The sequence below is a fragment of the Dipodomys spectabilis genome, unplaced genomic scaffold (genome assembly GCF_019054845.1).
Source record: "Dipodomys spectabilis isolate Male_0828 unplaced genomic scaffold, ASM1905484v1 ptg000178l, whole genome shotgun sequence".
NCBI classification, from domain to species: domain Eukaryota; kingdom Metazoa; phylum Chordata; class Mammalia; order Rodentia; family Heteromyidae; genus Dipodomys; species Dipodomys spectabilis.
In genome coordinates this window covers 9,913,950-9,940,337 of record NW_024870855.1, presented here as the reverse complement: position 1 = coordinate 9,940,337, position 26,388 = coordinate 9,913,950, and the positions used below count along the sequence as shown (strand labels likewise).

Below are 26,388 nucleotides of genomic sequence, written 5' to 3'. Positions count from 1 at the left end.
GATTCGGCCATGGGGCCTGGGCACTGTCCCTCAGCTTTTCAGCTCAAGGCTAGCGCTCTACCACTTGAGCCACAGTGCCACTTCTGGCTTTTTTTCTTTTTGCTTATGTGGTGCTGAGGAATCGAACCCAGGGCCTCAGGCATGCAAGGCAAGCGCTCTACCACTGAGCCACCTTTCCAGCCCCTAGAAACTTACTTTCTCAATAGAGGTCAGAACCACACACACACACACACACATACACAAACACACTCCCTTTACACAGTACCAAATATAAACACATGAAATGTGCAAATTATATTTACTCTCTTCTTTTTTTTTTGTTTGCTTGTTCTTCTTTCTTTGTGTGTGTGTGTTCCCAGGGACTTGAGCTTACTCAACTTGTTTCTTGGATGACACCCTACCACTTGAGCCATGCCGCCCCAGCCTGGATTTTTTTCTGGTTAACTGGGGATGAAGTTTCATAGACTTTCTTGCCTGAACTGTAGCTTTGAACTTGACTCCTCTAGATCCCAACTTCCTGAGTAGCTAGGATTACAGGCGTGAGCCACTGACACTCAGCTCCCATTTCCCCATTCTTATAAAAGTAAGGCAAGATAAAACAAAAACACAAAAACCAAATGACAACAAAGTAGAGACTGTCCTGCATTCGTTTGTGAAGAGGGATAGCAGCTAATAGGGGTCTCCTATGGGCTCCAGAGCAGCACTGGATTCTTTTCAAGCCCTTGAGTATGCACAAAATTATGCAGAGATGCTGCCCCCTGGTGGCTTCAAGAGGTAATACAACCAACGCTTGGGTAACAGAGGCAAAGCATCCTGGGGCCATGAGTGTCCTACACAGGGGCAGAGGTAGTGGAAAGATTCAAACCAACCTCTGCAGCAACTCTGTACCTGTTCATCCAACATGCTCTTGAGGCAGAGGCGCAACCGGAGCTTCTCTATCCTGGAGTTCTCTTCCCTTTAGTGTTTATTAGCACAAATTAATCACGCAGAGGGGCTCTTCGTTGTGCTGCTTACCACATGCCTCAGCATAAACTAATTGTGCAAAGGGGATTTTCATGGTGATATGCAATATGCAACCTCTCTCTCCTCCCCTCCCCCGGCCTTGTTTTGAAACAGTGTCTGGTCAGTTCCATCATGTTCTGTTCATGTAATATTCGGCCCTCTGAATTTGCTTATACATATTTTATTTCAAAAAGAGACAGTATGGCTTGGGGGGAGGAAAAGAACACAAGGAAAACATAACACTATGAAATAAAATGATCACATGAGACTCTGGGCAGGCACTGACCCTCCGTATTTCAGGCATAAGACAACGGAGCAAAACACTTATTTTTTAGTAGTGAGTTGTAAATAGGAAAGTACGTCAAATACCCCAGAAAGGCACTAGCATGTGTAACACTGACACAATCAACCGTAGCCACTCTCCCTGGTACAGCTGCCATGAAGAAGAGCTCCGCTGCTGCTCCTGTCACAGACACTTTCAAAACTGTCTACAAGGACTGACAGAGCATAGAATATATATGTATATTATATACTGTGTATATCTTATATATATAAAGGCAGGTGCTTTACCATTCAAGTCATATCCTCAGGCCTTTTCTGCAATGTTTATTGGTTCAGCTATGATCTCACATTTTTGCCCAAGGCCAGACTGGGACTAGAACCCTCCTATCTGTGTTTTCCTTGTAGCTGGGATTACAGGATGTGCACCACCAAACCTGGCTTGTTTTGTGAGATGAAATCTCCCTAACTTTTCTCCCAGGTTGGTCTCAAGCTAGGATCCTCTTGACCTCTCGCTGGGATGATAGGCAGGTGCCACCACAAGTCAGCCTATGTTTTCATTTTAAAGAATCATGTCATCAGTGTAGATTGTATGAACAAGTGGGCCTGTAATCCTCTACAATAGCCTGAGGATTTCAGGAAGTTAAAAAAGTCTTAGATCCTGAATCTCTTTACAAGGAAATCATCAGATTTCTAGAGATTTAGTTTATTGTTTTGCCCTTCACTTATATAAGAAAGGAATGATGATATTTATCAGAAATCTTCATGGCTGATGAAAAACCAGAAAAGATGAATAGTTTACTGTTCATAAACCACAATTGAGGTGATAACAAAAAGTCAATAAATGAATAAACTAGGCTATGCTATCTAATGACAGACTATAGATCACAAAAAACTCACTGCCCTCCAAGACACTGCTTTTGCTTTGCTCTGCAGGTGGCTGTGGCCTCTCAGATCAGATCAGCATTACATAATCCAATATCATTATTTACCAACCTCAAGACCAAGGTGAGAGCAGAAGTCTCCATGCTTTCTTATCGTAGTTTAATACCTGCCTGAAAAGACTGGGCTGGAAATATGGCTCAATGGCGCAGCCAAGCAAGCATGATGCCCTGAGTTCCAATCCTGGTACCAGAAGAAAAAAAAGGAGAAGGAGAAGGAGGAGGAGGAGGAGGAGGAGGAGGAGGAGGAGGAGGAGGAGGGAGGAAGAAGAAAGACTTCATGAAAGAAAACATTGCAGAAGTGGGCTGGCCTGGGAGAGGGAAGTTTGGTGAGGGACTTGCTGAATTCAACAATACCTGCACCCTCCCAGCTCCTTTAAAACCTGACCTCATGAGTGTGTTGATTAGATGATTCCCTTTGGTTTCCTCAAGAGGCAGGCAGGAATTCACAGGAGGAGGGACACTAAGTGAGCTTTTAAAACTCTTGCACCAGGCAGGAGCTGCCAAAGGCCTCCATGCTCACCTGACCCAGGCCCCTGGCTGGCTGGTAGTTTTACAGATCTCTCTTGGAAGAAAGGGGTAATGTTTCTCACATGGGAAGTGAGTGGGGATGAAAGCTATTACATAAGCTGCAAGCAGGCGGGGAAGGCTCTGTGGGGGACTTGCTGGCAAAGAGTGACCGGAGCTCCCTGGCAGGGCGGGAGCTCAGGAGTGGGTGGCCTCCTTGGGAGCCGCAGCCTGAGGCACTTGCTTAGAATCCACACTAAAAATAAGGCCGCAGTGTGTATGTACACAGTGCTGAGTCACTAAGAAACCCTAAAAATAAGACTGCAGCAAACGCTTTTTCTAGGAGCAGTATCATTTCAGCTTCCTAGCTTACAATAGTCAGAGTCCCTATGCTCCCAGGCTATCCCATTACACATTTTCCCTCCTGGTGGTGCAGGGGTGCACACACTCTCATGCATACAAGCAAACATGCAAACACACAGCTTCATGCACACACACACCCTTGTTTATGCACACGTGCACACACCCTTGTGTGTGCATGAGTGTGCATACACATCCTCTCATACTTCACACAGGCACACAGACACATACACCCTAATACATGCACACACATGTAAACACACATCCCCCGTGCATGCACATGCAAGAGTGCACATTCATATTCATGCACATTAAAACACATAGTCTCTTGCATGTGTGCATGCACATGCACATTTTTAGTGGGAGCTGGGTGGCGTTATGTACTGCAGTTATTTAGTACTGAACTCAGTGAATCCTGACCTTGAGTGGTATTCCTCAGTGGCCATCTCCTTGGAACCATATGCTCTTAGATTCCAAGAGTCTCCCATACAATTTGTCTCAAGCAAACATGCTTAGGCATCCAGAAGTCCTCTAGACTTTTAATTGATTGACTCTGGCCTGCCAGCATGCTCCCTGTGTTCCAGACTTCCTTCCGTCCTTATGTCTCTTGGTTGCATTCAGCTCTGCACATCCTAACTCAATTCTGTGACAGCACCCCCTCCACTACCACCCCTCCACCTTCATTTGCCTACCACTATTGCAACATTCCTGATGGGCTTCCCCTTCCCTCCCACCTGAAGGCTGGGGTTTTCAATCTCCCACCCAAGAGGCTGTGACCTCCCTTTCTTCTCCACGCTTCTGCTGTAGCAAACAGTCTTTCTCTGGTGCAACCACATCGCTGGCACTCCTTACCCAGAATGCTCTGGGGTCTGGATCCCCCTTGGAAGTTCTCAAACCCAAGTTTAGGACTTGATGGGGAAAGACAGAAGAAGTTTTCCAAGAGCTCCATGTCAGCACAACTCTTTTCCCTCTCTGTTCATCATAGTTTCTTAGCTGAATTTTCTTTAGCTTCAGATATCACTATCGCATGCTTCAAGCAAGTATTGAGTGCTAAGCATTATTTTTATTTTGAATGGACCTCCAACTAACCGCCCCACTGGTAATTCAAATGTCTCTGTCTACTTGGGCAGCAATGACGATGGAAATCCATCTCTCATCTGTCTGCATGTCCAAGGTGGAGGTCACAGCCGATTCAGTGCCTGCTTCAAATGGCATCTTCAACAGTCCCTCCCTCCCCAGGAGGAGATGGGTGAAGTGCCCTGCACCTCTTTTATAGAAGCATCAGTCCCCTCCCCAAGATCTCTTTTCTCTTTCTTTTTTTTTTTTTTTGGGGGGGGGGGTCCGGTCGTGGGGCCTGAACTCTGGGCCTGGGCGCTGTCCCTCAGCTCTTCAGCTCAAGGCTAGCACTCTCCCACTTGAGTCACAGTGCCACTTCCGGCTTTTTTCTTTTTGCTTATGTGGTGCTAGGGAATCGAACCCAGGGCCTCAGGCATGCAAGGCAAGCGCTCTACCACTGAGCCACCTTCCCAGCCCCTCTTTTTCTTTTCTTTCGTTTTTGGGTAGTTCCCAGGATGGAACTCAGGACTTCTCACGTGTTACGCAGACATTCTGCCACCTGAGCCACATCTCTAGTCACCTTTTGCTCTGGTTATTTTTCATATAGGGCCTCACTTTTTTGCCCAGGCCAGCTGGAACCATGATCCTCCAATTAAAACCAAATATAAGCACACACCACCATTCCCAGCTTTTGTCTCTTGAAGTAGAATCTCACAAACTTTATTTGCCCAAACCTGGGTAGGATTATAATCCTACTGATCTAAACCTCCCACATCGCTGGGATAGCAAGTATGTGCCACTGTGCCCAGCTGATGGTTAATATGGAGTCTTGCCAATGTTTGAAGGCTGGCTACAAAATACAATTCTCCCAACCTTAGCCTCCCAAGTAGCTAGGATTACAGACAAGAGCTACCAGCACCCAGATAAATCTCACTTCTTAATATCACCACATTAAGGATTATATTTCAACATAGTATTTAGGGGTGTGGGGGAGGAGCAAAAAGGAATAATCCCATCTCCTACAAAAAGCATTATTTGAGGTTCATCTCTATCATCCCCCCTCCACTAGGAAATCTCACAGGTTCCATGAACAAAGTCCTCATATTCCCTTGACAGATTACAAGGGCATTCCATAATCTGCATTTTTCTTATAATATATATAAACTGCCAACAGTGATTACACACACACACACACACACACACACACACACACACACAAATACACATCTATGGTTTTGAATGGTAAGATCATTAATTTGATTCACTCATGTCAGGTTAGTAAGAACCGTGCCAGGTGACCTATGCTGACACTGAAAGGACCTGGAGCTAGGACAGTTCCCAGCAGAGTCACCTATAAGAAGTAACAATGGAACTAGCTGGGAACTGTAGAGGAGAGAAGAGAGTTGGGAGGGAGAGAGAGGCATATACATGGAGGTCCAGAGTGACAGGAAGTTCACTAACAGTAATATCATGAAGGCCATGGTTTCTTCCTAACTCATCCCTGTGACTTCAAGCTCACTGGCACCATGCCATAAATAATACATCTCCTGTAACTACAGTCACAAATCAATCAATTCATTAGTCTCTGGTAGACTGGCTCTATTCTGCTTTGTGAACCACTGTCAACATGCCCTACATGACCAATGGGAGGCCATCTTTCTCAGAGTTTCCTACAAATGACCAATGGAAGGCCAGACCTCTGTAATCCAAACTTCCTCTCCATGTCTGAGATACCGATTGTGGATTCCCAGTTGGGCCCACTAGACTGGCTCTTCTTCTATGAGACCTGCTCCCAATCCTACTCCCTGGGCTGGATCCCCTCAGATCAGTAGGTCTCCCCCTCCTTCCAGTGGCCTATACCTACCCTCCTCCTTCCTCCTAGTGCTCAGGAGTGAAGGAGCAGCTGCAGGAGGGATGCAAACAAACCTTTCTGGGGAGCTAAGAAGAACATGTCTTAGTAGATGAGATCCATAAATACAGAAATCAGGAAGGCCAAGAGAAGCTAAATCACAATGTCTTGCTTCAGGCTCCATGGAAAATGGGAGAAGGGCCAATTTGGGGTTCCCCCAGAATCAAAAAGATGGGCATGCAGAACCTTGATCATCAAACCGGATCTTCCCTCATCACTTTGCTCAGCCTAAGAGCACCCATTGCAACAGCTTCTGCAGAGAGATGGAGGCCTTTCAGCCAGCAGCCTGGAGACAGCACAGCACACCAGGGCAGAGCTGGCCACACACTGGCCATGCCACTTGCTACCATGCACACTTGGGAAAGTTCCCAGAGCCCTTGGAAAATCAAAAGTGCATTTCTCAGTGAGAAGCAAGCATCATTCTGCTTCCGACCCCAGATAAGAATGGGGCCCTGCTCCTGCTGGGTTCAGATGGAGAATATCTGTTCAGTCCCTGGAGAAGCAAGGTTGGGCGTGGGGAAGAGCACAACCCAGGTGAATGGTCATATCATGTCCAGCAAGACAAACCCATGGCAATTTAAACAAGCCTGTGTTGGTTTTCTCAAAGATTCTGGGGGGAGTGTGTCCCTGGTGTCCCCTTAGAGGATCTGGGTGGGAAGGGGGAGGGATGCAGAAAAGACACACTTTTCAAAATAGCCAAGGCATGCTCTATTTGCTTCATCTGCGTTAGCTAACCAACTCAACAATGAAAAGCAAGTATGTCTGTAAGTCCTGACGCAACATGGCAGCCTTTGGGGGAGATCATTAACCCCTTGAAATGGTAAACCCACCTTCTCTCTCTGTCCCTCTGTCTCTGTCTCTGTCTCCATCTTTGTCTCCTCTCCACCCCAAATGAAAAGTGTGGTGTGATGCCCTCCTGGGGACAGTTCTTATGTCACCGTGAGATTCTCTGACAAGTTCTGTCCTTTCCTATTGGAAGATTTCAGTAATCTGAATTCCTACAGAAACCGAATGTCATGTCCACAATTAGAATTCCTCGCCAGGGAGTGGCTTGTAGAGTATAGACAGCATCCTCACAGACTCAAAGCACATACATCCGAGTGTATGTGTGGTGAGATGTGTAGGTACACACACTCCCCCCAAGATCATCTCACATAGAATTCAGAGCTCTGTAGGACATTTGGGCAATGCTGCATGCTTGGAACGATGGAAACTGAATAAAAACTACTGAGACTATAGCCAGGTGCCAGTGGCTCACACCTGTAATCCTAGCTTCTCAGGAGGCTGAGATCTGAGGATCATGGTTCAAAGCCAGCCCAGGCAGGAAAGTCCTTAAGACTCCTATCTCCAATAAAAACCACTAGAAAACGAGAAGTGGCGCTGGTGGCTCAAGCGGTAGAACGCTTGCCTTGAGCTGAAGAATGCAGGGACAGCGCCCAAGCCCAGAGTTCAAGTCCCATGACCAACCAAAAAAAAAAACAACAAAAACAAAAACTACTGTGACTGCATAAGGTCTCAGGATAAAGACAAATACAGAAGGCACAGGTCCAGGTGTCGTGGTCAGGGCCAAGGGAATCCTAAGTCTCTCATAGACCTTTTCTTCATTCTCTTTGTCTCAGCTACCCTCAAATGCCAACACTGTTCTCAAGGATGCTCAAATTCAAACACTGTATTCAGAGATGCTCAGGACATCCTCCCAGGGCAACAAAGTTCCCATGGAGAGATTCTGGACACCTATGAAGCCCTGTCATTAGAACCAGAGACCCATAACCTCTCATCCAAGTCCAGATCCTCATCAGACATACTGGTCCATACCCTTTTGAGAGAGTGTCACAAAAGCTGGATATGGTGTGGCACACCTGTAATCCTAGCACTCGGGAAGTTGAGGCAGGAGGGACATTAGTTCAATGCCAGCATGTGCTACATAGCAAGACTCTTCTCAAAAGGGAGACGTGGGAGAAGGTCAGCATGGTACAGTAAAGAGGTAGGTAATTGTGCCGGTTAGTAAGTTACCTCCTACCACCGCCACATTTTAAAGGGTACTGAGTTCCTATGCCTCTTAACCTAAAAATGGAATAAGGAAGGACTTATCTGGGGAAAATTCCTACCCACGTGTAGAAGGCTAACGTCTCCATACTGTGAAGCATACCTGAGCTGCTCTTCGTAAGAGCAGCTGTGGGCTCCCATGCTTTGGCTACGCATGCCCCTTGTGGCCACAGAGCAGCTCCACTTGTGTCTCCTAGGATCCAATATGAGCAAACGGCAAAGTGGAATAAGGGAGGGAAAACCAGGAGCAGAAGAAACCTGGGGATCTACACATCTCATTTTCAATAACCAGCTCAGACTGGTTCTATCTGGAGTTGAAATTAATCACAGTTGTAAAAAAAAAAAAACAAACCCTAGGAGAATGGAACTCGAGTATCATCCCAGCAATGAACTGTAACAAGTTTTCAGAAGTCCTTTCAAGTATTTCCTGTAAAAATATCGAATGTTTCAAAACCACAGTTATCCAAGTGTCCCCTCTGCAGGACACACAGGTTGTTGTGGGAGTTTCTGGGATGGAACCCTTCCACTCTCCTGTTTCTCCCGTGTTCTTCGTACCCTACCCCTGCTGGGTAAGAGGAGAATCAACACAGCACAAAGGCAAAAGCACCAGACAGAAGCTGCCATCAGGGCACTGCAGGCCAGGTGAGCTACATCCAGAGTATTCACACTGCGAGTGGACAATGAGGCTGCAAGCTACTTGCCCCACATAGGAACAGACATTCCCAGGGCAGCTAGACAGCAAAGATGGGTCAAGGGGGAAAAAAATCTGTAAATATTCTAAATAGAACTTGTGTGGGCACATATATATGTGTGTATGCATGTATGAGTGTGCATGCATCTGCACGTGTGTACATGTGTATAGATGTGTACATGTGTGCTTGTGTGTACTGTGTATATGCATGCATCTATGTGCATGCATGTATTGTGTAAATGTGTGTGTGTGTGTTACTGGGCTTTGAATTCAGGGCCTGTGATTGCTAGCCAGGCACCCTACCACCCCCTCTAATCTCTTTTTGCTTTAGTTATTTTTTTAGATAAGGTCTCACACTTGGACCATGATCCATTTACTTGTGCCTCTGGGCATTATGGATGTGAATCGCCATTCCCGGCTTGTTCTTTGAGACAGGCTCTCACTAACTTTTTTGCCTGGTAATTCTCCCATATCTGCCTTTCTGGTAGCTGGGAGTACAGATTTGTACAACGCCAGGCCTGATCCGACCTGTGGCACTTTTGATTTCCCCATTGGCATCATTAGGAAATATGTTGACACTATCCTGGCTTCATGAGAGCCCTGGGCCACAGTCCATCCAGCAGGGTCCAACCACAGGAAGTAAAGCTGGACATCAGTTCCAAAGTTCCTTTCTCCTACTGGCTACAACTTCCTGTGGCTGTACATTTCAGACACCTGCAGTCAACACATATGAAACCAAACAGACAGAGTACCATGACCTGCACAGTGACACCAAAAACACCCAAGAAAGATATGACACACTTACACACACAGCGTGCAAGTCGCTACTTACTTTCCAATACGACCACCAGAATTCACACCCAGTATTCCCTGTCAGCAACTCTGGTTCACTGTGACTCCGTTTACCAGCCTGATCTCTCTAAGCCATCACTGGTATACATTTGGACTAGACTTTTTTCATTACCTGCTTATTTGTGCCATAGTTTGAATTCAGGGCCTCACACATTTGCCAGGCAGGCCCCTTAGTATGTGAGCTATATCTCCAGTTCTTTTTTGTTTCATTTAGTCTTCAGGCAAGGTGTTGCTTTACTCTCAAGCTTCAGATATCAATCCCCCAACTCGTGCCGCTCATGGAGCTGGGATGAGAGGCCCAGGGCACCACGGCCAACTTTTAGCGTTGAAATAGGGTCTCACTGATTTTTTTTCTCCAACCTGGCCTTGACACATAATCTTCTCATCTTTAACTTCCCTAGTAGCTGGGATTAAAAGTGGGAGCTAATATACTCAACTATGCAAACTTTTAAATCCTCAAATATGTTTTCACTTTTGTTGTTTTCAATACTTAATGTTCAAATAGGTCTTCGATACACTAGCTCATCCTGGAAAGCCTACTTGATGGGCTATGCCATGCTTATAAGGCTTCCAACAACAGCATAAGAGAAGTCACTGGGCGTGAGATTTAGGAGAGGGAAGAAGAGGCACACTCCACTGAATGGGTACCACCGCCTCCCTCATCCCCGCACCTTGGAATGCTTCTAATTCCAAATAGACACTGATGCAGGAGACTCTGAGGCCCATGAGTGGATCCCTCAATTTCAAACCCCACAGGCTCCCAGGACAGCCTACAATGGAGCAGGCACCCCAGCCAGCACTGGGCCAAGGTCTAATGGCTGTGCTCTTGCACCACCTGGTGGCTGTTTAATTTCAGGTCAGTGTTATCTGTCAATGAAGCCAGACGGTACCAAGCTAGATCTCCTTAGAACTAGGTCTGCAGCATTTCAAATGAGCATGTGATCAGTTGAAGCATGGAGGAGGCAGCCAATCCTGAGATCAAGCTCCCAAGACAAGAAAGCTCTCACTGCATGTGCAAGGCGCTCCCCAGCATGAACCACACAGCAGCCTCTGCATGTCTGAAACCCTCTACCCAGTCCCCCAAGGGAACCTTGGGCTTAATAACTGACTTCAAATGCTACACTTGATGGTCCCATGCAGACATTTCCTACAGATCACTCAAGGGTCTGGAAGTCTAGGTAGCTAAAATTTATGCATTTGGGGGATTACAAACATTTTCTTTGTAGAGGAATTTGCAAGTACAGGAATCCGTGAGTCAGGAGGACTGACTGCATATCTCAAACCCTTCTGAATTTAACATTCTCCATTATCTTTCCCTCCCTCCCACAGCCAAATCTATTTGTTTATCTCCTTTGATGAACTGCCCCTGCCTTGGGGAGAGATGCTCACTTCCACTTTGAGCAAATCCAAAAGCTACCTGTGGGTTTTCTAATGTGTGCTCCCAGAGAAGAAGTGGAAAGGAGCATGAGCTAAGTGCTCCTGAGAGTGAGGAGGCCCATCGGCTAACTACTCCCCGAAATGAGAAGGAACATTGACTAGGTGCTCCTCAGAGTGAGAAAGACCATCGGCTAAGTACTCCTTGGAACGAGAAGGATCATGGACTAGGTGCTCCCTGGGTTGAGAAGGAACATGAGCTAGGTGCTCTCTGGAGTTGGACCATCAGCTAAGTATCCCCTGGAGTGAAGAGGACCACTGGCCAAGTGCTCCCTGGAGTGAGGACCATCAGCCAAGTACTCCCTAGGCCCAGGCCCTATGCTGGCCACTAGTCCACAATCTCACAAGGTCTCCAATGATCCTAAACTCACAAAGTTGTTGCCAGTTTCACAGCTGAAGAAAGCGAAGGGCACACAGGTTGAGGACAGACCACTGGCCCATAGGCCAGAAGGGAGACAGCTAAAATTTCAATCTAGATCCATTGGACTCCCAAGCCTGCTTGGAGGGAAAACAACATCATGCAAATCTCAAAAGGAATCACTAATCTCCAACCAGGACAGTGAGTGGAAATAGGCAAGGTTATCTTGCTTGGTGAACAGAGAATCAGGCAGAACTCTGTGTACAATTCCAGGGTGCCCCCGCCTGTCCTGAGCCAGCTGACAGTGTTTCTGTCACATGGCCTGTAGGTGGCAGAGTGAGCACATGAGTTTGCTCCTAGTACTTAAGAAGGTTTGCCTGGCTGGGTGTGTAAAAGTGAAAGCAGCTTTCTAGAGTTATTGGCTTGCTGCCCTATAAATCATTAATCAACAGTCCTTCCAGTTTCTCAACTGTCTGATGCAAGATCTTGGCCTTGGGGAAGTTCTAAAATTAAAAGCTAAAAGAACATCATGAATATCTAAACTAAAAATCTAAACTGAAAGACTATCATATATAGTAATAATGATTTTAAAAAGAAAACCCTATGTCTCCTGTTGGTTATTGTCCGTTTGAGTTCTACTTTTTTTCCAAAATAACTTTACAAGTTGTTGCAGGAAAGTGTGTGTTGGGGGGGAAGGGGAGAATTAGTCCTACAAATTCTACCCCTCCCATCTCCACCCCCTGGAAGTACTGGTTGTAAACTCAGAGCCTCATGTTTGCTTGCTAGGGAGGCTAGCTACCACTTAGGCCATGCCCCCTGCTGCCTGAGCCACACCATTACCACTTGAGCCACACCCACAACATTAGAGGTTCAAATTATTCTACAGGCCAGAAAACCAGACCAAGTCGATGTCCAATGAAATGCTACATCGCTCTTCATTCAGCACTCATGAGACAGGGCACCCTCCTGGCATAGAAAACAGAGACAGAGATGTCCCAACACCCTAAGTAAGAGTCATCTGACATAGACAGAGCCACACTGACTCATGGTAGAAACTGGTGATTTTATACAAGGACCAAGTCTGGAAATAAAAAGAGCTATCTTACCCACTCCCTAGCCCCTTCCCATTTACAAGCCTAGGCCTGTTCGATCTTCACACCCTCCTTTCCCTATGACTCTGCTCTCTGCTGCCAATCACGAAGGACTAGAGCAGAAATACAATCAGCCCTGAAAATGGCAGACATTTTTGGCATAGTTCGTGAGAAATCAAAGCAGTGGCAGAAGGAGGACAGTGGACCTACAGCAGCACAGAGGAACCCAAAGGCCACCCATGCACCAGAAGAGGGCAGCAAAATCACTTTGGAGTGGTTCTGAAATGCACAGGCCTTGATCTCTCTCTGGAAATTTGACTTGAAGAATATGGATTATGCAAACTTCCAGGGAATTTAGACATGCCTTGCTCAGGACACAAAAGTAAACTTAGAAGGCAGGGGAGTGAAGTCCCTTCTTCACCAGGCTAAATGTCTGGGAAAGAGCTCTGTCAGGTGAGCAAGAACAGCTTGGTCATCATCACAAATCTGCACCTGTCCTGTCAGTCATGACCCTATTCACCAGCATTTTTTAACTTCAATTCAACTAAACAGTCAAATGGAACTCCCAGGTCAAAATACAGGATATGATAGAACAAAAATGATGTCAGAGTATCATTGCAGGGCAAGCCAAAAAGCTGAGTATGTCGTCAAAAAAAAAAAAAAATCCCTTATTAGGAAGGACATTGAGACTAACACTACAAACTTAACAACTCTTAACTAAAGAGGTACTAAGGAGAGGATTTTGATATAGTTTGACCATGGAATTACTAGATGCTTATTGGAAGCAACTGAGCCCTATGGAAAGCTTTGAAAATATTTATCATAAAAATGAGTTTTATAAAGTCATCCTAATAATGTGATCAGGGTTATGTGTGCATAAATAATGGGTGCAGTACTGTAATTGCAGATGAGTAGGTGGTTTCAAAACACTGAGTCAGAAAAAATTAAAAAAAAGCTTAAGGACAGCACACAGCCCCAGGACTGCTACAAAAAAAAAAAAAAAAAAAGTTAAGGATTCTATTCAAAGAGAGAAGCAAAAAAATTGAATAAAGCTAAAATTTCAAAAAACTTGATGAAAACCATGAACACACAGATCTAAGCACACAACATGTGTGTGGGTCAGGTTGGGGGCAAAGGAAAAGACACCAAAAGTGATCATAATCAAGCCCCTCAGGGATTCTGAGGGCAGCAGAAAATAGCAACAGGAGAACAGCATATTTCTCATCAAAAGCAAGTGAGAAGACAGTAGGGCAACATTTTCAGGGGAGGGGAGGGAGAGGGGAAGCAGGGATTCAAATTAGAATCTTATGTGCAGAGAAAGTAACTTTCAAGTTTAGTTAACTTTCAAGAGAAAAGATAAAGAAACTCTCAGAAACAAAAGCTGACAGAGTACGTCACGCCATAAGAAATTTAGGGAAAATCAGAACAGTTAGAAATGGAGACAGACATAAATAAAAGAAGACTTCTCAGACATGCCAACTACATGTGTAAGTGCATGGAACTTTTTCTTATGATTTAAGCCTTTTCAAAAGACAGTGGTTTAAAGTAAACTATAGGGCGGAAGTTGTACTTTATATATAAAATTTATACTTCATATATGTATGCATATATAGTTTATGTATATAAAAATAAGATTTACTTTATGTACATATATGTGAAGTAAAAAGTCTGACAAATTATAAAGTACAGAAGTCAAGCAGTAGAGGCACATTCCTGTAAAGTTTTTATAACATGCATAAAGTGGTGTTATTGAGGGGAAAAAAAGAGTCTGTACTGGACACCTTAGGTTCAGATTCACAGACTGAAAAAAACAATCAACAACAAAAACGCCCAAAGGATAACAACCATATTGGTGTCTTTAGCAAGACAAAGCTCTCAGGAAAACATAAATTGTACAAATCTAGTGATGTGTTACATACATTCCAGGAGACTCCGGGTTGGATTCTGATGTGGACTTGACGTGTGTAAGTTATTCAGTTCCACAACAAATCGTAAGACGCATCCAGAACTGTCTCCATCCCTCAGCCCCATCGGAAGGAGCAGGTCTGAGGAAAGCCAATGCGTTCCAGACTGATTATTCTTGGCTACACTTAATCACCACCGAGTAAACAAATGCAGCACTCACTCACACTTGTGCAACTTATTCCATCCCCTGCAGCCAGAAGAAACTGCCACGTGATGCTATTTAACATCTGGAAATGTGGAAGCGATTTTACAGAGCACACAAGGACCACACGCTTGTGGCAGCGGCTGAGGTCACCCGGGGAGTGGAAGGAGAGAACTCACTTACAATGAAGCCAAGTTTCTTGTAATCCCGGGTGTACATGGACTTGCGTTTCTCCACGCTGCCGCTGCTATTATTAGGTTCAGTCTCCGCATCAAAAGCAATTCTTCGAAGTTCAAATATGATGTCTCTTTGAGCCTAGAATGAGGGAGGGAGAGGAATCTGCTGTCATTGCGCAGTGACATCAACTCTCTTTTTCTTCACCCCCAGGGTCCAAATGAATCATGCTTTAGAGTAAAAGAAAACCAGATAAAAGTCATGCCATGTTCTAAAGGAGAGCTGAGCACACTTTGCCCTTTGCCCCTCCCCCGGCTTCTCAAGCTTGGCATCTCTCCAGTGACCCCAGCTGCCATCTCATGTGGAATATTGGTAACCAGTTCCAGGGGCCTGGCCTAGATGAGGTCCTAATTGGGAAGGGAGGAAGTGAGGGGCGTAGGCTGAGGTAGAGTCTGGGAGGGCCCACTGCTACCTACAAAGCAAGAGGCTCACAAGGCCCGTGAGCAGTTCTGCAGTCGCAATGGATCTTTTACTCCACTAATCAAGGACACATCATCAAAACTAACAGGAAACCAAAATAAAAGGAAGATCCCAAAGAAGAACCAACCCCTGTGCCCTTCCTTGTCCATCCATAGTAAATGGATGAGCACATGACAATCACATACAGCAGGAACAGAATTCCATAGTGCCCGTGGCTCAGGCCTGTAATCTTAGCTACTCACGAGGCTGAGATCTGAGGATAGCAGTTCAAAGCTAGCTCAGGTAGGAAAGTCCATGAGACTCTTATCTCCAGTTGACCACCAAAAAAGCCAGAAGTGGAGCTGAGGCTCAATTGATAGGGTGCTAGCCTTGAGCACAAAACGTCAGGAACAGCACACAAAAATTGTGACCACAAGGACAAAGGTACTAGGTGGAGTGAAATAAGGCAGATAATAGGTGACAAGTGTTGCCTAGAATACTTCTGTGTAGCCACACCACAGCAACAGGAAGCGAAATGGAGCAAGCTGGCCAGGGGTTGCAGGATAGCTCAAATGGAGTTATTGTTTAGGGGACCCAGAAATTCAGTTTTGCCTGATGATACCTGGTAATGTTTTCATAACAATGTGAATATACTCAGTGCCAGTGAGCTTCCACTTTAAAATTACTCCCTTATTCACCAAACAAAAAACCACATGCATGTTCAGGGCCTAATGGAGGCCTTTATTTATTGCTAGCACTGGGCTCAAACTCAAATCCCCATGCTCTTACTTTGCTTTTTCACTCAAGGCTTCCATTCTATACTCGAGCTATTCTACTTCCAGGTTTTTGCTAGTTAATAGAAGGTATGAGTCTCACAGATTTTCCTGCCTGGCTAGCTTTGAACCAGGCCCTTCAGATCTCAGCTTCCTATCTAGGATAACAATTGTTAGCCATCAGCACCCAGCTATGATCAATTGGTTTTATTATCTATAGGTATTCACCTATATTGAGAAGCCATATCCCCAAGCCCTAAGAAAGTAATACAATACTTATAGGATCCTCACAAACTCCAGGATTCAGAGTAGCTAGCAGAAAGATGGCTGGTGGCATTGCACTTTCTGTTTGTCACATGTTACTGCTGTTACATGCACACCCACCTGATCCTGGGGGTCCATTTTGGTCATCATCCTGTCTTCCAGGAGGTTGAAGGTGAGCACTTGGAGAACATATAATTGGTGGGCCATCTCGTTGTTGATGGCCCGCTGGGCACGGATGACATGCTGCAGGAATACTTTGTTAAAATACTTACCAAAAAAAGAAAGGGCAGACCACAAACTAAACATCATCAACAGGCCCAAGTGGAGGCTGGGCAGTCTGCATCTAGATGCAACCAGGAATGAAGCCTGGTGGCTCACCCTTCAGAAGGAAAGCCAACATACATGTGAGCTCAGAGCTCTCCCTGATGACTCAGAGGCAGGAAAAGATCAACTGTATGCAGAAGAGGAAACAGAGGGTGGGGAGGCTCTTAAAGGAAAGGGTCGGGCCCTGGCTCCCCCAGGTCACAGAGGGGCAAATGGTGTCACCACCATCATAGTCCCCTACCCACGCATCCAACTTCCAAGAACTAAAGCAACCTTGTTCCCACCCTACAGAAGCAAACTCAGTGCAGGAACGCTGCCAAGAAGCCAACACCATCATGGCACAGGGAGCTACCTCTGTCTCAGTGCTTGAATCTCCAGCTCACAACTCAGTGAAAAGTAAACTGCTTTCCCCCAGAAAAACTGGGGCAGCACCATGGTGCTAGGTATTAGAAGTTGTGGAGTTCTGATTCCTTTCCTTGCAAAGCTAAACCGTATGTGTAGAAAACCACCACAGGAAGGCGGGCTCCAGCCCAGAGGCCCAATCATGTCATTTTTACTCCTACAGTAGGTCCACTATGAAGGACGCTTCCTGTGGGACAGAAATGTTGATTCTGACTCCCAGAGCCCACCATCTTCCCTCCTTCCTAGCCCTACCCTTCACCAAACAGTGGAGAACAAAGTGCAGATCAGTCACAGAAGGGACACTAAAGTTGCACCAGGCCCTTCCTCCCCAGTTAGGTACTCACTGTTAGAATGATGGAACGCAGCTGCTTCTGAGCCAAAATATTTGCCATTTCCTGGGGAAGAAAAACACCCCCACACAAAGGCTTTGGTTAGAAAGACAGGCATGCTTTTCCACACAACCAAGTGCCATTCTTCCTGTGTGCTTCAGGGCCTGGATATCAGCAGTATTTCTTAGAAAACTGTGGCCTTGGAAGGCACTAGTATTCCATGATAAGGCTGGATATTCCATTTGGATTATAAAAGCCAAGTACAAAGGCATATATATATATGTATATATATATGAATACATATATATACATATATATATGGAATTTTTTTCCTTCTAGAAAAATTACTCTCCAGAAACTAATGGTTTTCCACTCAAAAAGTATATCAGAGGCTGGGCACCAATGGCTCATACCTGTAATTCTGGCCAGCCAATCAGATGTCTTAGATCTGAGAATCCGGTTCAAAGCCAGCCCCAGGAGACTGGAATTATCTCCAATTAACCAGCAAAAAGAAGAAGTGGGGGTGTGATTCAAGTGGTAAAGAGCTAGCTTTGAGCTGTTGAGTGGGTAGAGGAAGGACCCTGTACCCGCTTTTCTTAGATTGTATGAAGATGACCAGACAACACACACCCACAGCAAGGACATCCTGATGTTGGAGAACCATCATCCTAAAATCCCTAACTCACCTAAAAGCAAGTTCATCTACCTGAGTGCAGAACCAAGGGCAAATGGCATACACCCCAGAGCTGGATCAGCAAGGTATGCAAATGAACCACATGGGGTTTCAGATGGACAAATATCTGGCCAGATGTGATGCTGTGGAATTCTCCCTTGGCTTCTGCATGATATAAGTTGTGCTCCAGCCTCTCCTGTCCTCAGCAGAGTACTTGAGGATGTTTTTATGAAATGAAATGATTCACAGGCCCTCTTTGGAAGGAATAAGGGAGAAATTTCATAGTCAAGCCACAGCCTTGGGACACACTAAGAAAAAGTCAAAATACTGCTCATATGCAGGAAGACACTAGAATGCCAATCTGTGCTGGGGATTTTTTTTTTCGGTGCTACGAGTTGTACTGCATAGAGAAGAAACTAAGCTATAATGAAAAACAACAACTATGATATCTACTAAGGTGCAAATAAATGTACAGAAAGCCAGGGCAGCGAAGAACATGAGGAAAGGAACTTGAGGGGATGCAGGGGGTACAGGCAGGATGGATGAGGGCAGACTGAGACAGCAGGGTCCACAGAGGGAACATGGGTGACTTACAGTCAGAGGACACTCAAGGATGTCAACATTGTTGTCTACATCAACCTAACGGCGCCAATGCCACCACAGAAAGGAGAGCAAGCAAGAGAGAAGAAGGGATGGAAATTCAGAGCTGTTGGCAGCTTTGATGCAATGCCCTGCCAACCCACTGCCTAGGGAGGCCTGTGAACACCTTTTACAGTTATATGGGAACAGAAGACATAGAAATGGAAATCCATGATCAGGTCATCTTCCTGCCCTCAAAAGCAAGAAAGCAAAGGCAACCACATCTTGAGACACAAGCTGAAGGCAAGCCCAGAAAACACCATCGGCCATCTCTACTACATTATTCTTCCCCAGCTAAATACAGTAGCTCTTGGGTGAGGGATGATCTGGCTTGGTTAGGTTTGATTTTTTTTTGGAGCAGGTAACACACAAAAGACCGAAAGGACCTCTATACATATATCTCCAATACTGCTTTTTATAAACATTGTATTCCTTTTGCAAATGAAAAGTGCAGCCCAATAGTCACCAAAAAAAGAAAATAAAAAATATGCTTTGTGTTCCTATTTCATCTATAGGTTAATATGATTTTATAACATTGAAATGATAGAAATGTAGATATAATTACAGATAGACATAGTCAGCCACAAGACAGTCACCAATAGTTAGAATGCTTTTTCCTGTCCAGCATCTACTAGTCATTGACTATCTACTTACAAAAAATATATATACATATATATGCATAAGACTGTGTGTTCTTGGGGGCACAGTGGACTCCATGTGCTTCTTTGTATCCCAAGTTCCAGGCATGATATTCAGCAAACAGAAGATGACAATAAATATTTCATTAAGGAACAAGTGAATATTTGATAGTACTCTCCTAAGAAACAGAAGCTAGAACAGAGAGAAAACAGAGGTATCTTTGTGAACATGAGAGATATCTGTCTTAGGGAACAGTTTGAGTAAACATGAGAGTCCATGGGGAGATTTTCATAGCACTGAAACATATAAATATATAGATAGATACACCAATACGGAATGATGTCTACAACATAGTTTTAATCTTAACAGCAATTTTCTATAAAGACAGTACATGTAGTATGCCGAGTGTTGGTTAAAAATACAAACAAAACTCTGGGCTGGGGGAGTAGCTCTATTGGTAGAAAGTGAACATCGCTGAACAAAAGAACTAGATATCAAGTTCGAGTCCTGGTCTCGGGCCAAAAACAAACAAAACAAAAGACACAAGTAGGCAAATATTTGCATAGAACAAAGCAGGATGACCCACAGCTATGGAAAGTACATGGGTACTACAAAATTGTAGCAAGTCTCTCTTTGGGAAGGTAATGAAAGAAGCTTTCACACTTCTTTCCTTTCGGTCTTTCTTTTTTTTACTTTTTTTTAAACCAACTCTTTTAACTAAAAATATAATTAAATTTTAGGAACCACAAATACAGCCAAATGCCTGTGCTCATGCCTATAATCCAAGCTATTTAGAAGTCTGAAATGTGAGAATCATAGTATAAAATCAGCCTGAGCAGAAAAATCCCATTGACTCTTATCTTTACATAATTGGCAAAATGCTAGAAGTGAAGATATGGCTCAAGTGGCAGAGCTTGGAAAGGCAGGGAAACAAAAACAAAACAATAATAAAACCATGGAAATGTAACTCCTAGAAATGAACCAACAATCCTAAATGGAAAACAAATCAGAATCCCTCACTTTTAATAACTGATATTAAAATCCTTGGAAACATGAAGATAAGATAAATAGGATAAATAAAGTCTGATTCTATGCACAGCATTGAGTAGCAGGTTAGCTTTCTACACTCTTGTGAAAAATTTCCTGGCAGATGCCATGATCTTCCTAGTGAACTCTCCTATGGCAGTGAACTGTGGTCAGGGTAACACATTCTATGTTATACAGGTAGAATTTAAAAAAAAATTAATGGTCTTTGAGGACTAAGCTAAATTCCAAAACATACCAAAACTCTTTATTCTGTTCCTTCCCCCTACTTGAGAAAGAATCAAAGAATTTATAGTCCAAAGAACACCAAAAGTTAGGTTTTTTCTGTGTACCTTTAAGGGATTCTCCCTCCCCTCTATACACAAAGATACAAATGAACGGCTCAGTTCCCCCACCCATGACCCTAAGGGTCAGAAGATCTAGGACCAAGCAAAGAGCACCTCTCATACATGAGCATGGTGATCTCCACCGCAAGCATCATCTTCAGCTGCCCCCTCTCGTTCTCTCGCTTTCCCATCTACTGTTCTCCTGAGCAGGCAGGACACCTCTGAAGAATGGGGACGACACCTCCCTGGCCTTGGTAAATGACTAGATGACAGAAGACCCTGGGGGCTTCCACCTCAGAGGCCATCACATCAGCCAGGCTCCCATCTTTGTGTGCTCTGAGATTTTAGGGAAGGGTTCTTAGGGCCAAACACTCGTTTCAGTCAATGGCTTACCCAAGTCTCTACCTCCTCCCTCCCCTACACCCTGCTTGGTGACATGGCAGGAGCCAGAGCCACAAAGCAGCCCTCCAAGACCCCCAGAGAGGAAGGAGAAGACATCCTCTGCACAAACACTTCCCAACCCTGGACACAAAAACGGAAGCAACACAGCTCACCTGTCTGCGCTCGTCAGGAGCTTTCAGGAAGAGTGCATTGATGACAGCGATGGTATAGGTTTGAATTTCCTGATCGGTTCTACAAAATTAAAACGGCAAAAGAACTCAGATGAGGTGAACCAGCCCAGAGGGAGGCCATAATAAACCTCATCATTACACAGAAACATGGCTCCTCCCACAGGGAGAAGAAAAGGGAGGATCCTCTGTAGACCTGTAGTGAGCACTGAGAGCAGACTTCCAGCACCCCTAAGCTGGAAACAACAGATGCACAACTGCTATGAGTGACCACTCAGTGCTGAGAGCAGTATATGTACAGGGGTGAAACTCCTCTGAACAATTAACCGACAGTTTAATATCAGGAATACAAGGAAGCTAAGTAGAGAGAGGAAGGGTAGGTAAATACAGTCACAATTTTCAATGTACACTTGTGAAGATGGACCCAGAAAACTTAAGGGGATGAGTGGGGCTGGGAGAGATGGAAGAGGTGACACAAACCAAGATGTTGTACGCTCATAAATGGTAGGTTGAGGGCTGGGAAGGTGGCTCAGTGGTAGAGCACTTGCCTTGCATGCATGAGGCCCTGGGTTCGATTCCTCAGCACCACATACGCAAAAAGAAAAAAGCCGGAAGTGGCGCTGTGGCTGAAGTGGTAGAGCACTAGCCTTGAGCTGAAGAGCTGAGGGACAGTGCCCAGGCCCAGAGTTCAGGCCCCACGACTGGACCCAAAAAAATAAAAATAAAAATAAAATAAATAAATTGGCAGGTTGAAATGAAACTCCTTCAAATAACTACAATAAAAGATTCCTAGTAAAGAGTTACAGTGTGGCTCAGTGGTAGACTGTTTAGAAGCATAAAGCCTTAGTTCAGTTCTATCAAAAGGGGGGGAGGGGGAAGACTGCTTGAAAATGTCTAGCATAAAATTTCTAATGAATTCTGAAGGTGTTCATGATATTACAGAAAACATTATACAGTTAGGTCACCCTCGGTTAAGAACTTAGGAGAACAAATTGCTTTATGCCTGAAAAAGAAAAACTCTACTGATAGCCACAAAGACAGGTTAAAAGCCGAAGGTTTTCCCAGGGCAAGGGGCCATGGACAGAGCAATGCCAAGGACAGACAAAGCAGTCCTCAAGGATAAGAAGCCACCTTGCCATGTCAGTGTAAGGGGAGAGAGAGGTGCATGACTCACCATAAACCAAGGCTGCCAGGTGTGGTGACATACTATAATCCTGGCTACTCAGGAGGTAGAGATCAAGAGGACCAAGGTTTGTGGCCAACACAGACAAAAAGTCATCAACTCCTACATCTTAACAAATAAGCTGGGCTTGGTGGTTCATACCTATAACCCCAGCTAGGCAAGAGGCCATAGGAAAGAAGATCACTGTCCAAGATCAGCCTGAGCAAAAATGCAAGACTTTATTGAAAACAAAAACAAAAACAGATAAAGGAAAAATGGGTTGGGGTATGGCTCAAGTGGTACAGTAAATACAACCGAAAAAAAAAAAGGAAAGGGATATTTGTTTGTATATTTAGTAGAATAGTACAAAATAGTTTGCAGGCATCTCTGTGGCTGTCTGTGGGAAGCCCCTCTCCAAAGAGAACAGCTCCCTCCCCAGAGATAACAACCTCTCCCCAGGAGAGCAGCATGCTTACCCTTGAAGATGAGGAATGAGTTGGCCAATGGTGATCTCTTGTGCCACCTTCTGGTAGAGGTCATGGCTATTGAGCACCATGGACTCCAAAATGGCCAAGGACCGCTGCAGGATTGAGATGTCCATAGCCGACTTGTTCACAAAACTTGCTATCTGAAAACCCAAGAAGTACATCATTGGTGGCTCATAGAGTCAACAGGGAAAGGAGGAAAAAAATTAAGCACATCAGGAACTCAGAGAGGATATCAAATTCTAAGGATGGAGTATAATTCAAAGTAGCAAGAAATAGACCCAGTCACCATTGAGATTGGTGAAATCCTACCAAACACAAAGAAACCTTTCTTACAATCACTGATAACTGGACATTTCTTTACTGGGTATCTTCAAAGAATTATTCTGCCTGGTTTCCCCCAGACTATTGTGTTCTGAGTTTCAGCTTTCCAAGGCAGACAATTTTATCATGTACATTACACGGACTGGCGCATTTCTCTGAGGGGATAAATTCAGTGTAAAGCATGGCCATTCCTCTCCCCTCCCCAGGCTGCTCCTTCCTTCATTCATTCATTCCATCCACAACTCTTATGTTCTGATATATTCCTCACATACAAATCACACTCATCAATGCAATTCAAATGGCAAGTTTTCAGCAGCTGGCTATTCCAAATTATAAAGATGAGAAAGTAGAGGAGGGGGAGGAAGTGGAGGAAGAGGGGGAAGAGGAAGAGGAAAAGGAAGATGAGGAGGAAGAGGAGAAAGAGGAGGAGGAGGAGGAGGAGAAAGAAAAGAAGGAAGAAAACCTCTCCTTCTAGGGTTAAAAAAATTATTATCTCTCCCACAGGTAGCAAAAAGAAAACTCTTTAAATTAGCAGTGCTAAAAAATGTAATAGTTCCAAGTTCTCAAATGCATTCCCTAAGGGGAAATCAATCCTTGAATCCCTAACTACAACCAACCACAATATAATAGGAAAGGAAAATAAGAGAAGGGTTACAATAATGGAGCAAGGCAGCCCAGACACGTGGTTACCATAAAGGTTTTATTTTAAACACCTCATTAAGATTTACTACAATCTGTTGACAACCCACACTAAAAAGGCCATTATTGTATCAACATGATAGCTTTCTTAAAAGCTAAAATAATGATTTTGTGACAAGTAACCACTCCCTGAGTCCCACTTAAACACAAATTTATCCCCTTCTGTGGTCCGATCAGGCCCTCCCCTCAGACTCCCTCCTTCCCTAAAGGGGTGAAATGCCAGTGTACACACACCATTCTAGCTACCATCCCATGTCTGCAGTCCACACCCTCCATATGGGAGCCAGAATGGGGGAACAGATCCAAACAGGAGCCTACCTCAGATCTCCACACCCCACCTGCCTCACTTCATTTATACCTCAGTAGGTAAGAAAGAATGAGGTGAAGAAAAACAGGAGTGTGCCTGGTTTCATGTTCCAAAAGGCAATCATTTTACTACAGGAACTGCAGGAAAGGCATGAGGATGTTAACAATCCTTAAACCACTGCTTTGGCTCTTCTCCTGCGAATGTGTTTATTGTCCCAGGCAGGTGTCAGCTCTGCTCCTCACATCTGCTGCAATTTAACAAGCTCTCTACAGGGCCTACCAAGGGAAGCCTACTGACAAAAATCCAATGGCCATCATGCTCTGCCCTGGGTTTTAATGTAAATTACATCTTTTCTAAGAAGAGTGTAAATGCCTGAATCCGCCCCCCCCCCCCCCGCCGCCTCCATTCATTTTCATTGTTCCAATGTAATTCTTTTTTAAAAAATAAATTTTTATGCCTCTACTGGAGCTTGAACTCAAGGTCTGGATGTTATCCTTCACTTTTTACTCAAGGCTGGTGCTCTATCATTTGAGGTACAGCTCCACTTCAGCTTTTTGATGGTTAATTGGAGAGAAGAGTCTCAAAGTCTTTCCTGACAGGACTGGCTTCTCACTGTGACCTCAGATCTCAATCTCCTGAGTAGCTAACATTACAAGTGTGAGCCGCCAGGGCCCAACTTGTTCCAGTATAATTCCTAACTCTGGCATAAGGAAAGTGAAAAACCCACAAGAAAGTTCACTGATCGGAACTTCTTAACTTTCTCTCTACCAAGGGCTCTTCCTCATTGCTCGCTCCCTTCCTGCCTCTGTTTATGGAATTTGGATGTGACAGAAATCCAGGGGTCTCACACGTGAGCACCTGTTGCTAACTTTATCAAGCCCCCACTACCAACTCCCAGCCCTCAGTGATAAGCATTCCTGGTTCCACACAGCAGGTCCTCCAGAGACACCAAGATGAGCAAGACCCACAGGTATTTCATTTAAAGCAGGGACAGATTAAAAAGCACTGACTATGAATTACTCGAAGTAAGCATTCTCAGTATCTAAATGGCTCCATTTGGTTATTCCAACAAGGCCAAAAATTAAATGGCATGAAAAAGTATCATTGTAGTCTTACTCTTCCCTTCCTAACTGCCACACTTTTTCAAGTATCCATACTCATTAAGTGCTTAATATCCCCAGTAACATGAGAATGCATTTGAGATATTTTTCTTTGGGGCACAAATTCAGTGGATGTAGTCGTTGGAATCTTTTCTGTAGAGTGATTGCTGGACACAAGCACCACCATGTTAAGAATAGCTGCTACCAACTCACAAGAAGCTATTTTAACTATGCCACTTCCCTTGTTTTCCTCACAACTTCTGGCTTCAGTCAGGAGTCCTGGTCTCAGTTGATGGCTCAGATAAACTTTTAACCCTTTGCAAACTAATCATTCATTCAAGATTGTGACACTAAGTTCTGACCAAATGAACAAGGATTGTCATACAGTAGAGATAAGACAGCTGCGCAGATATCCCGCCACTTGCTTACTTGGCATCCTGACAGCATCATGACCTTCTGTGGAAGAAAAACCTCGCTGAATTCCTTTTGAGCAGGTGTCCTGATTCCTGTGTGGTACTCTAATATCCTGAGATATTTCCAACGGTACATACACACAACATGGGCCCTCCAGTCCATTGCATCCTTGGGTTCCTAAAACACCATCTTTTCAGTTTCCTCTCTGCTCAACTGTTCACCTCACCAAAAAGAGTTGTGTATGGTGATGTACCCATATGATCCCAGCTACAATGGCTGCATAGGTAGCAGGATCTCACCTTGTGAGCCAAGGTAAGCCCTGGGCAAAAATGGAAGACCTTAGCTGGTTGAGTAGCTAAGTGGTAGAGCGACCTGCCTGGAAAATAGGAGGTCCTGAGTTGAAACCCTAGCACTGCCAAGACAAAGAAAGAACAAAAAAGTGCTAGGCCCTGTCTAAAACACAACGAACAGGGAAAGGGGGACTGGGGACATGGTTCCAGTAGTAATGCGCCTGCCTAGCAAATGTGAGACCCTGAGTTCAAAACCAGTACCACCAACCACAAGAAAAACAAAGTAATTCCGAAATCAAACAGAGAATTACTTAGGTCAGTTTTCAGAAGCTGAGGAAGTAGATCTCAAAATTCTCATA

The 26,388-nt window shown here is 44.6% G+C and overlaps 1 protein-coding gene across 3 annotated transcripts in view; it reads right to left on the bottom strand.

Annotated features, from left to right (window-relative positions):
* The window catches only part of Elmo1 (engulfment and cell motility 1), a 447,896-nt gene that overhangs the window by 265,539 nt on the left and 155,969 nt on the right, over positions 1-26,388 (bottom strand). For 2 of the 3 annotated variants that reach the window (XM_042695082.1, XM_042695081.1), the window contains exons 10-14: positions 22,887-23,038; positions 21,234-21,312; positions 17,374-17,424; positions 16,424-16,546; positions 14,817-14,948 (exon numbers count right to left, since the gene is read on the bottom strand). In XM_042695082.1, coding sequence (XP_042551016.1) covers positions 14,817-14,948; positions 16,424-16,546; positions 17,374-17,424; positions 21,234-21,312; positions 22,887-23,038 — 537 coding nt within the window. Of the gene's footprint in view, positions 1-14,816; positions 14,949-16,423; positions 16,547-17,373; positions 17,425-21,233; positions 21,313-22,886; positions 23,039-26,388 lie in introns of those variants that run through there. The other variant, XM_042695083.1, reaches the window with a different exon arrangement.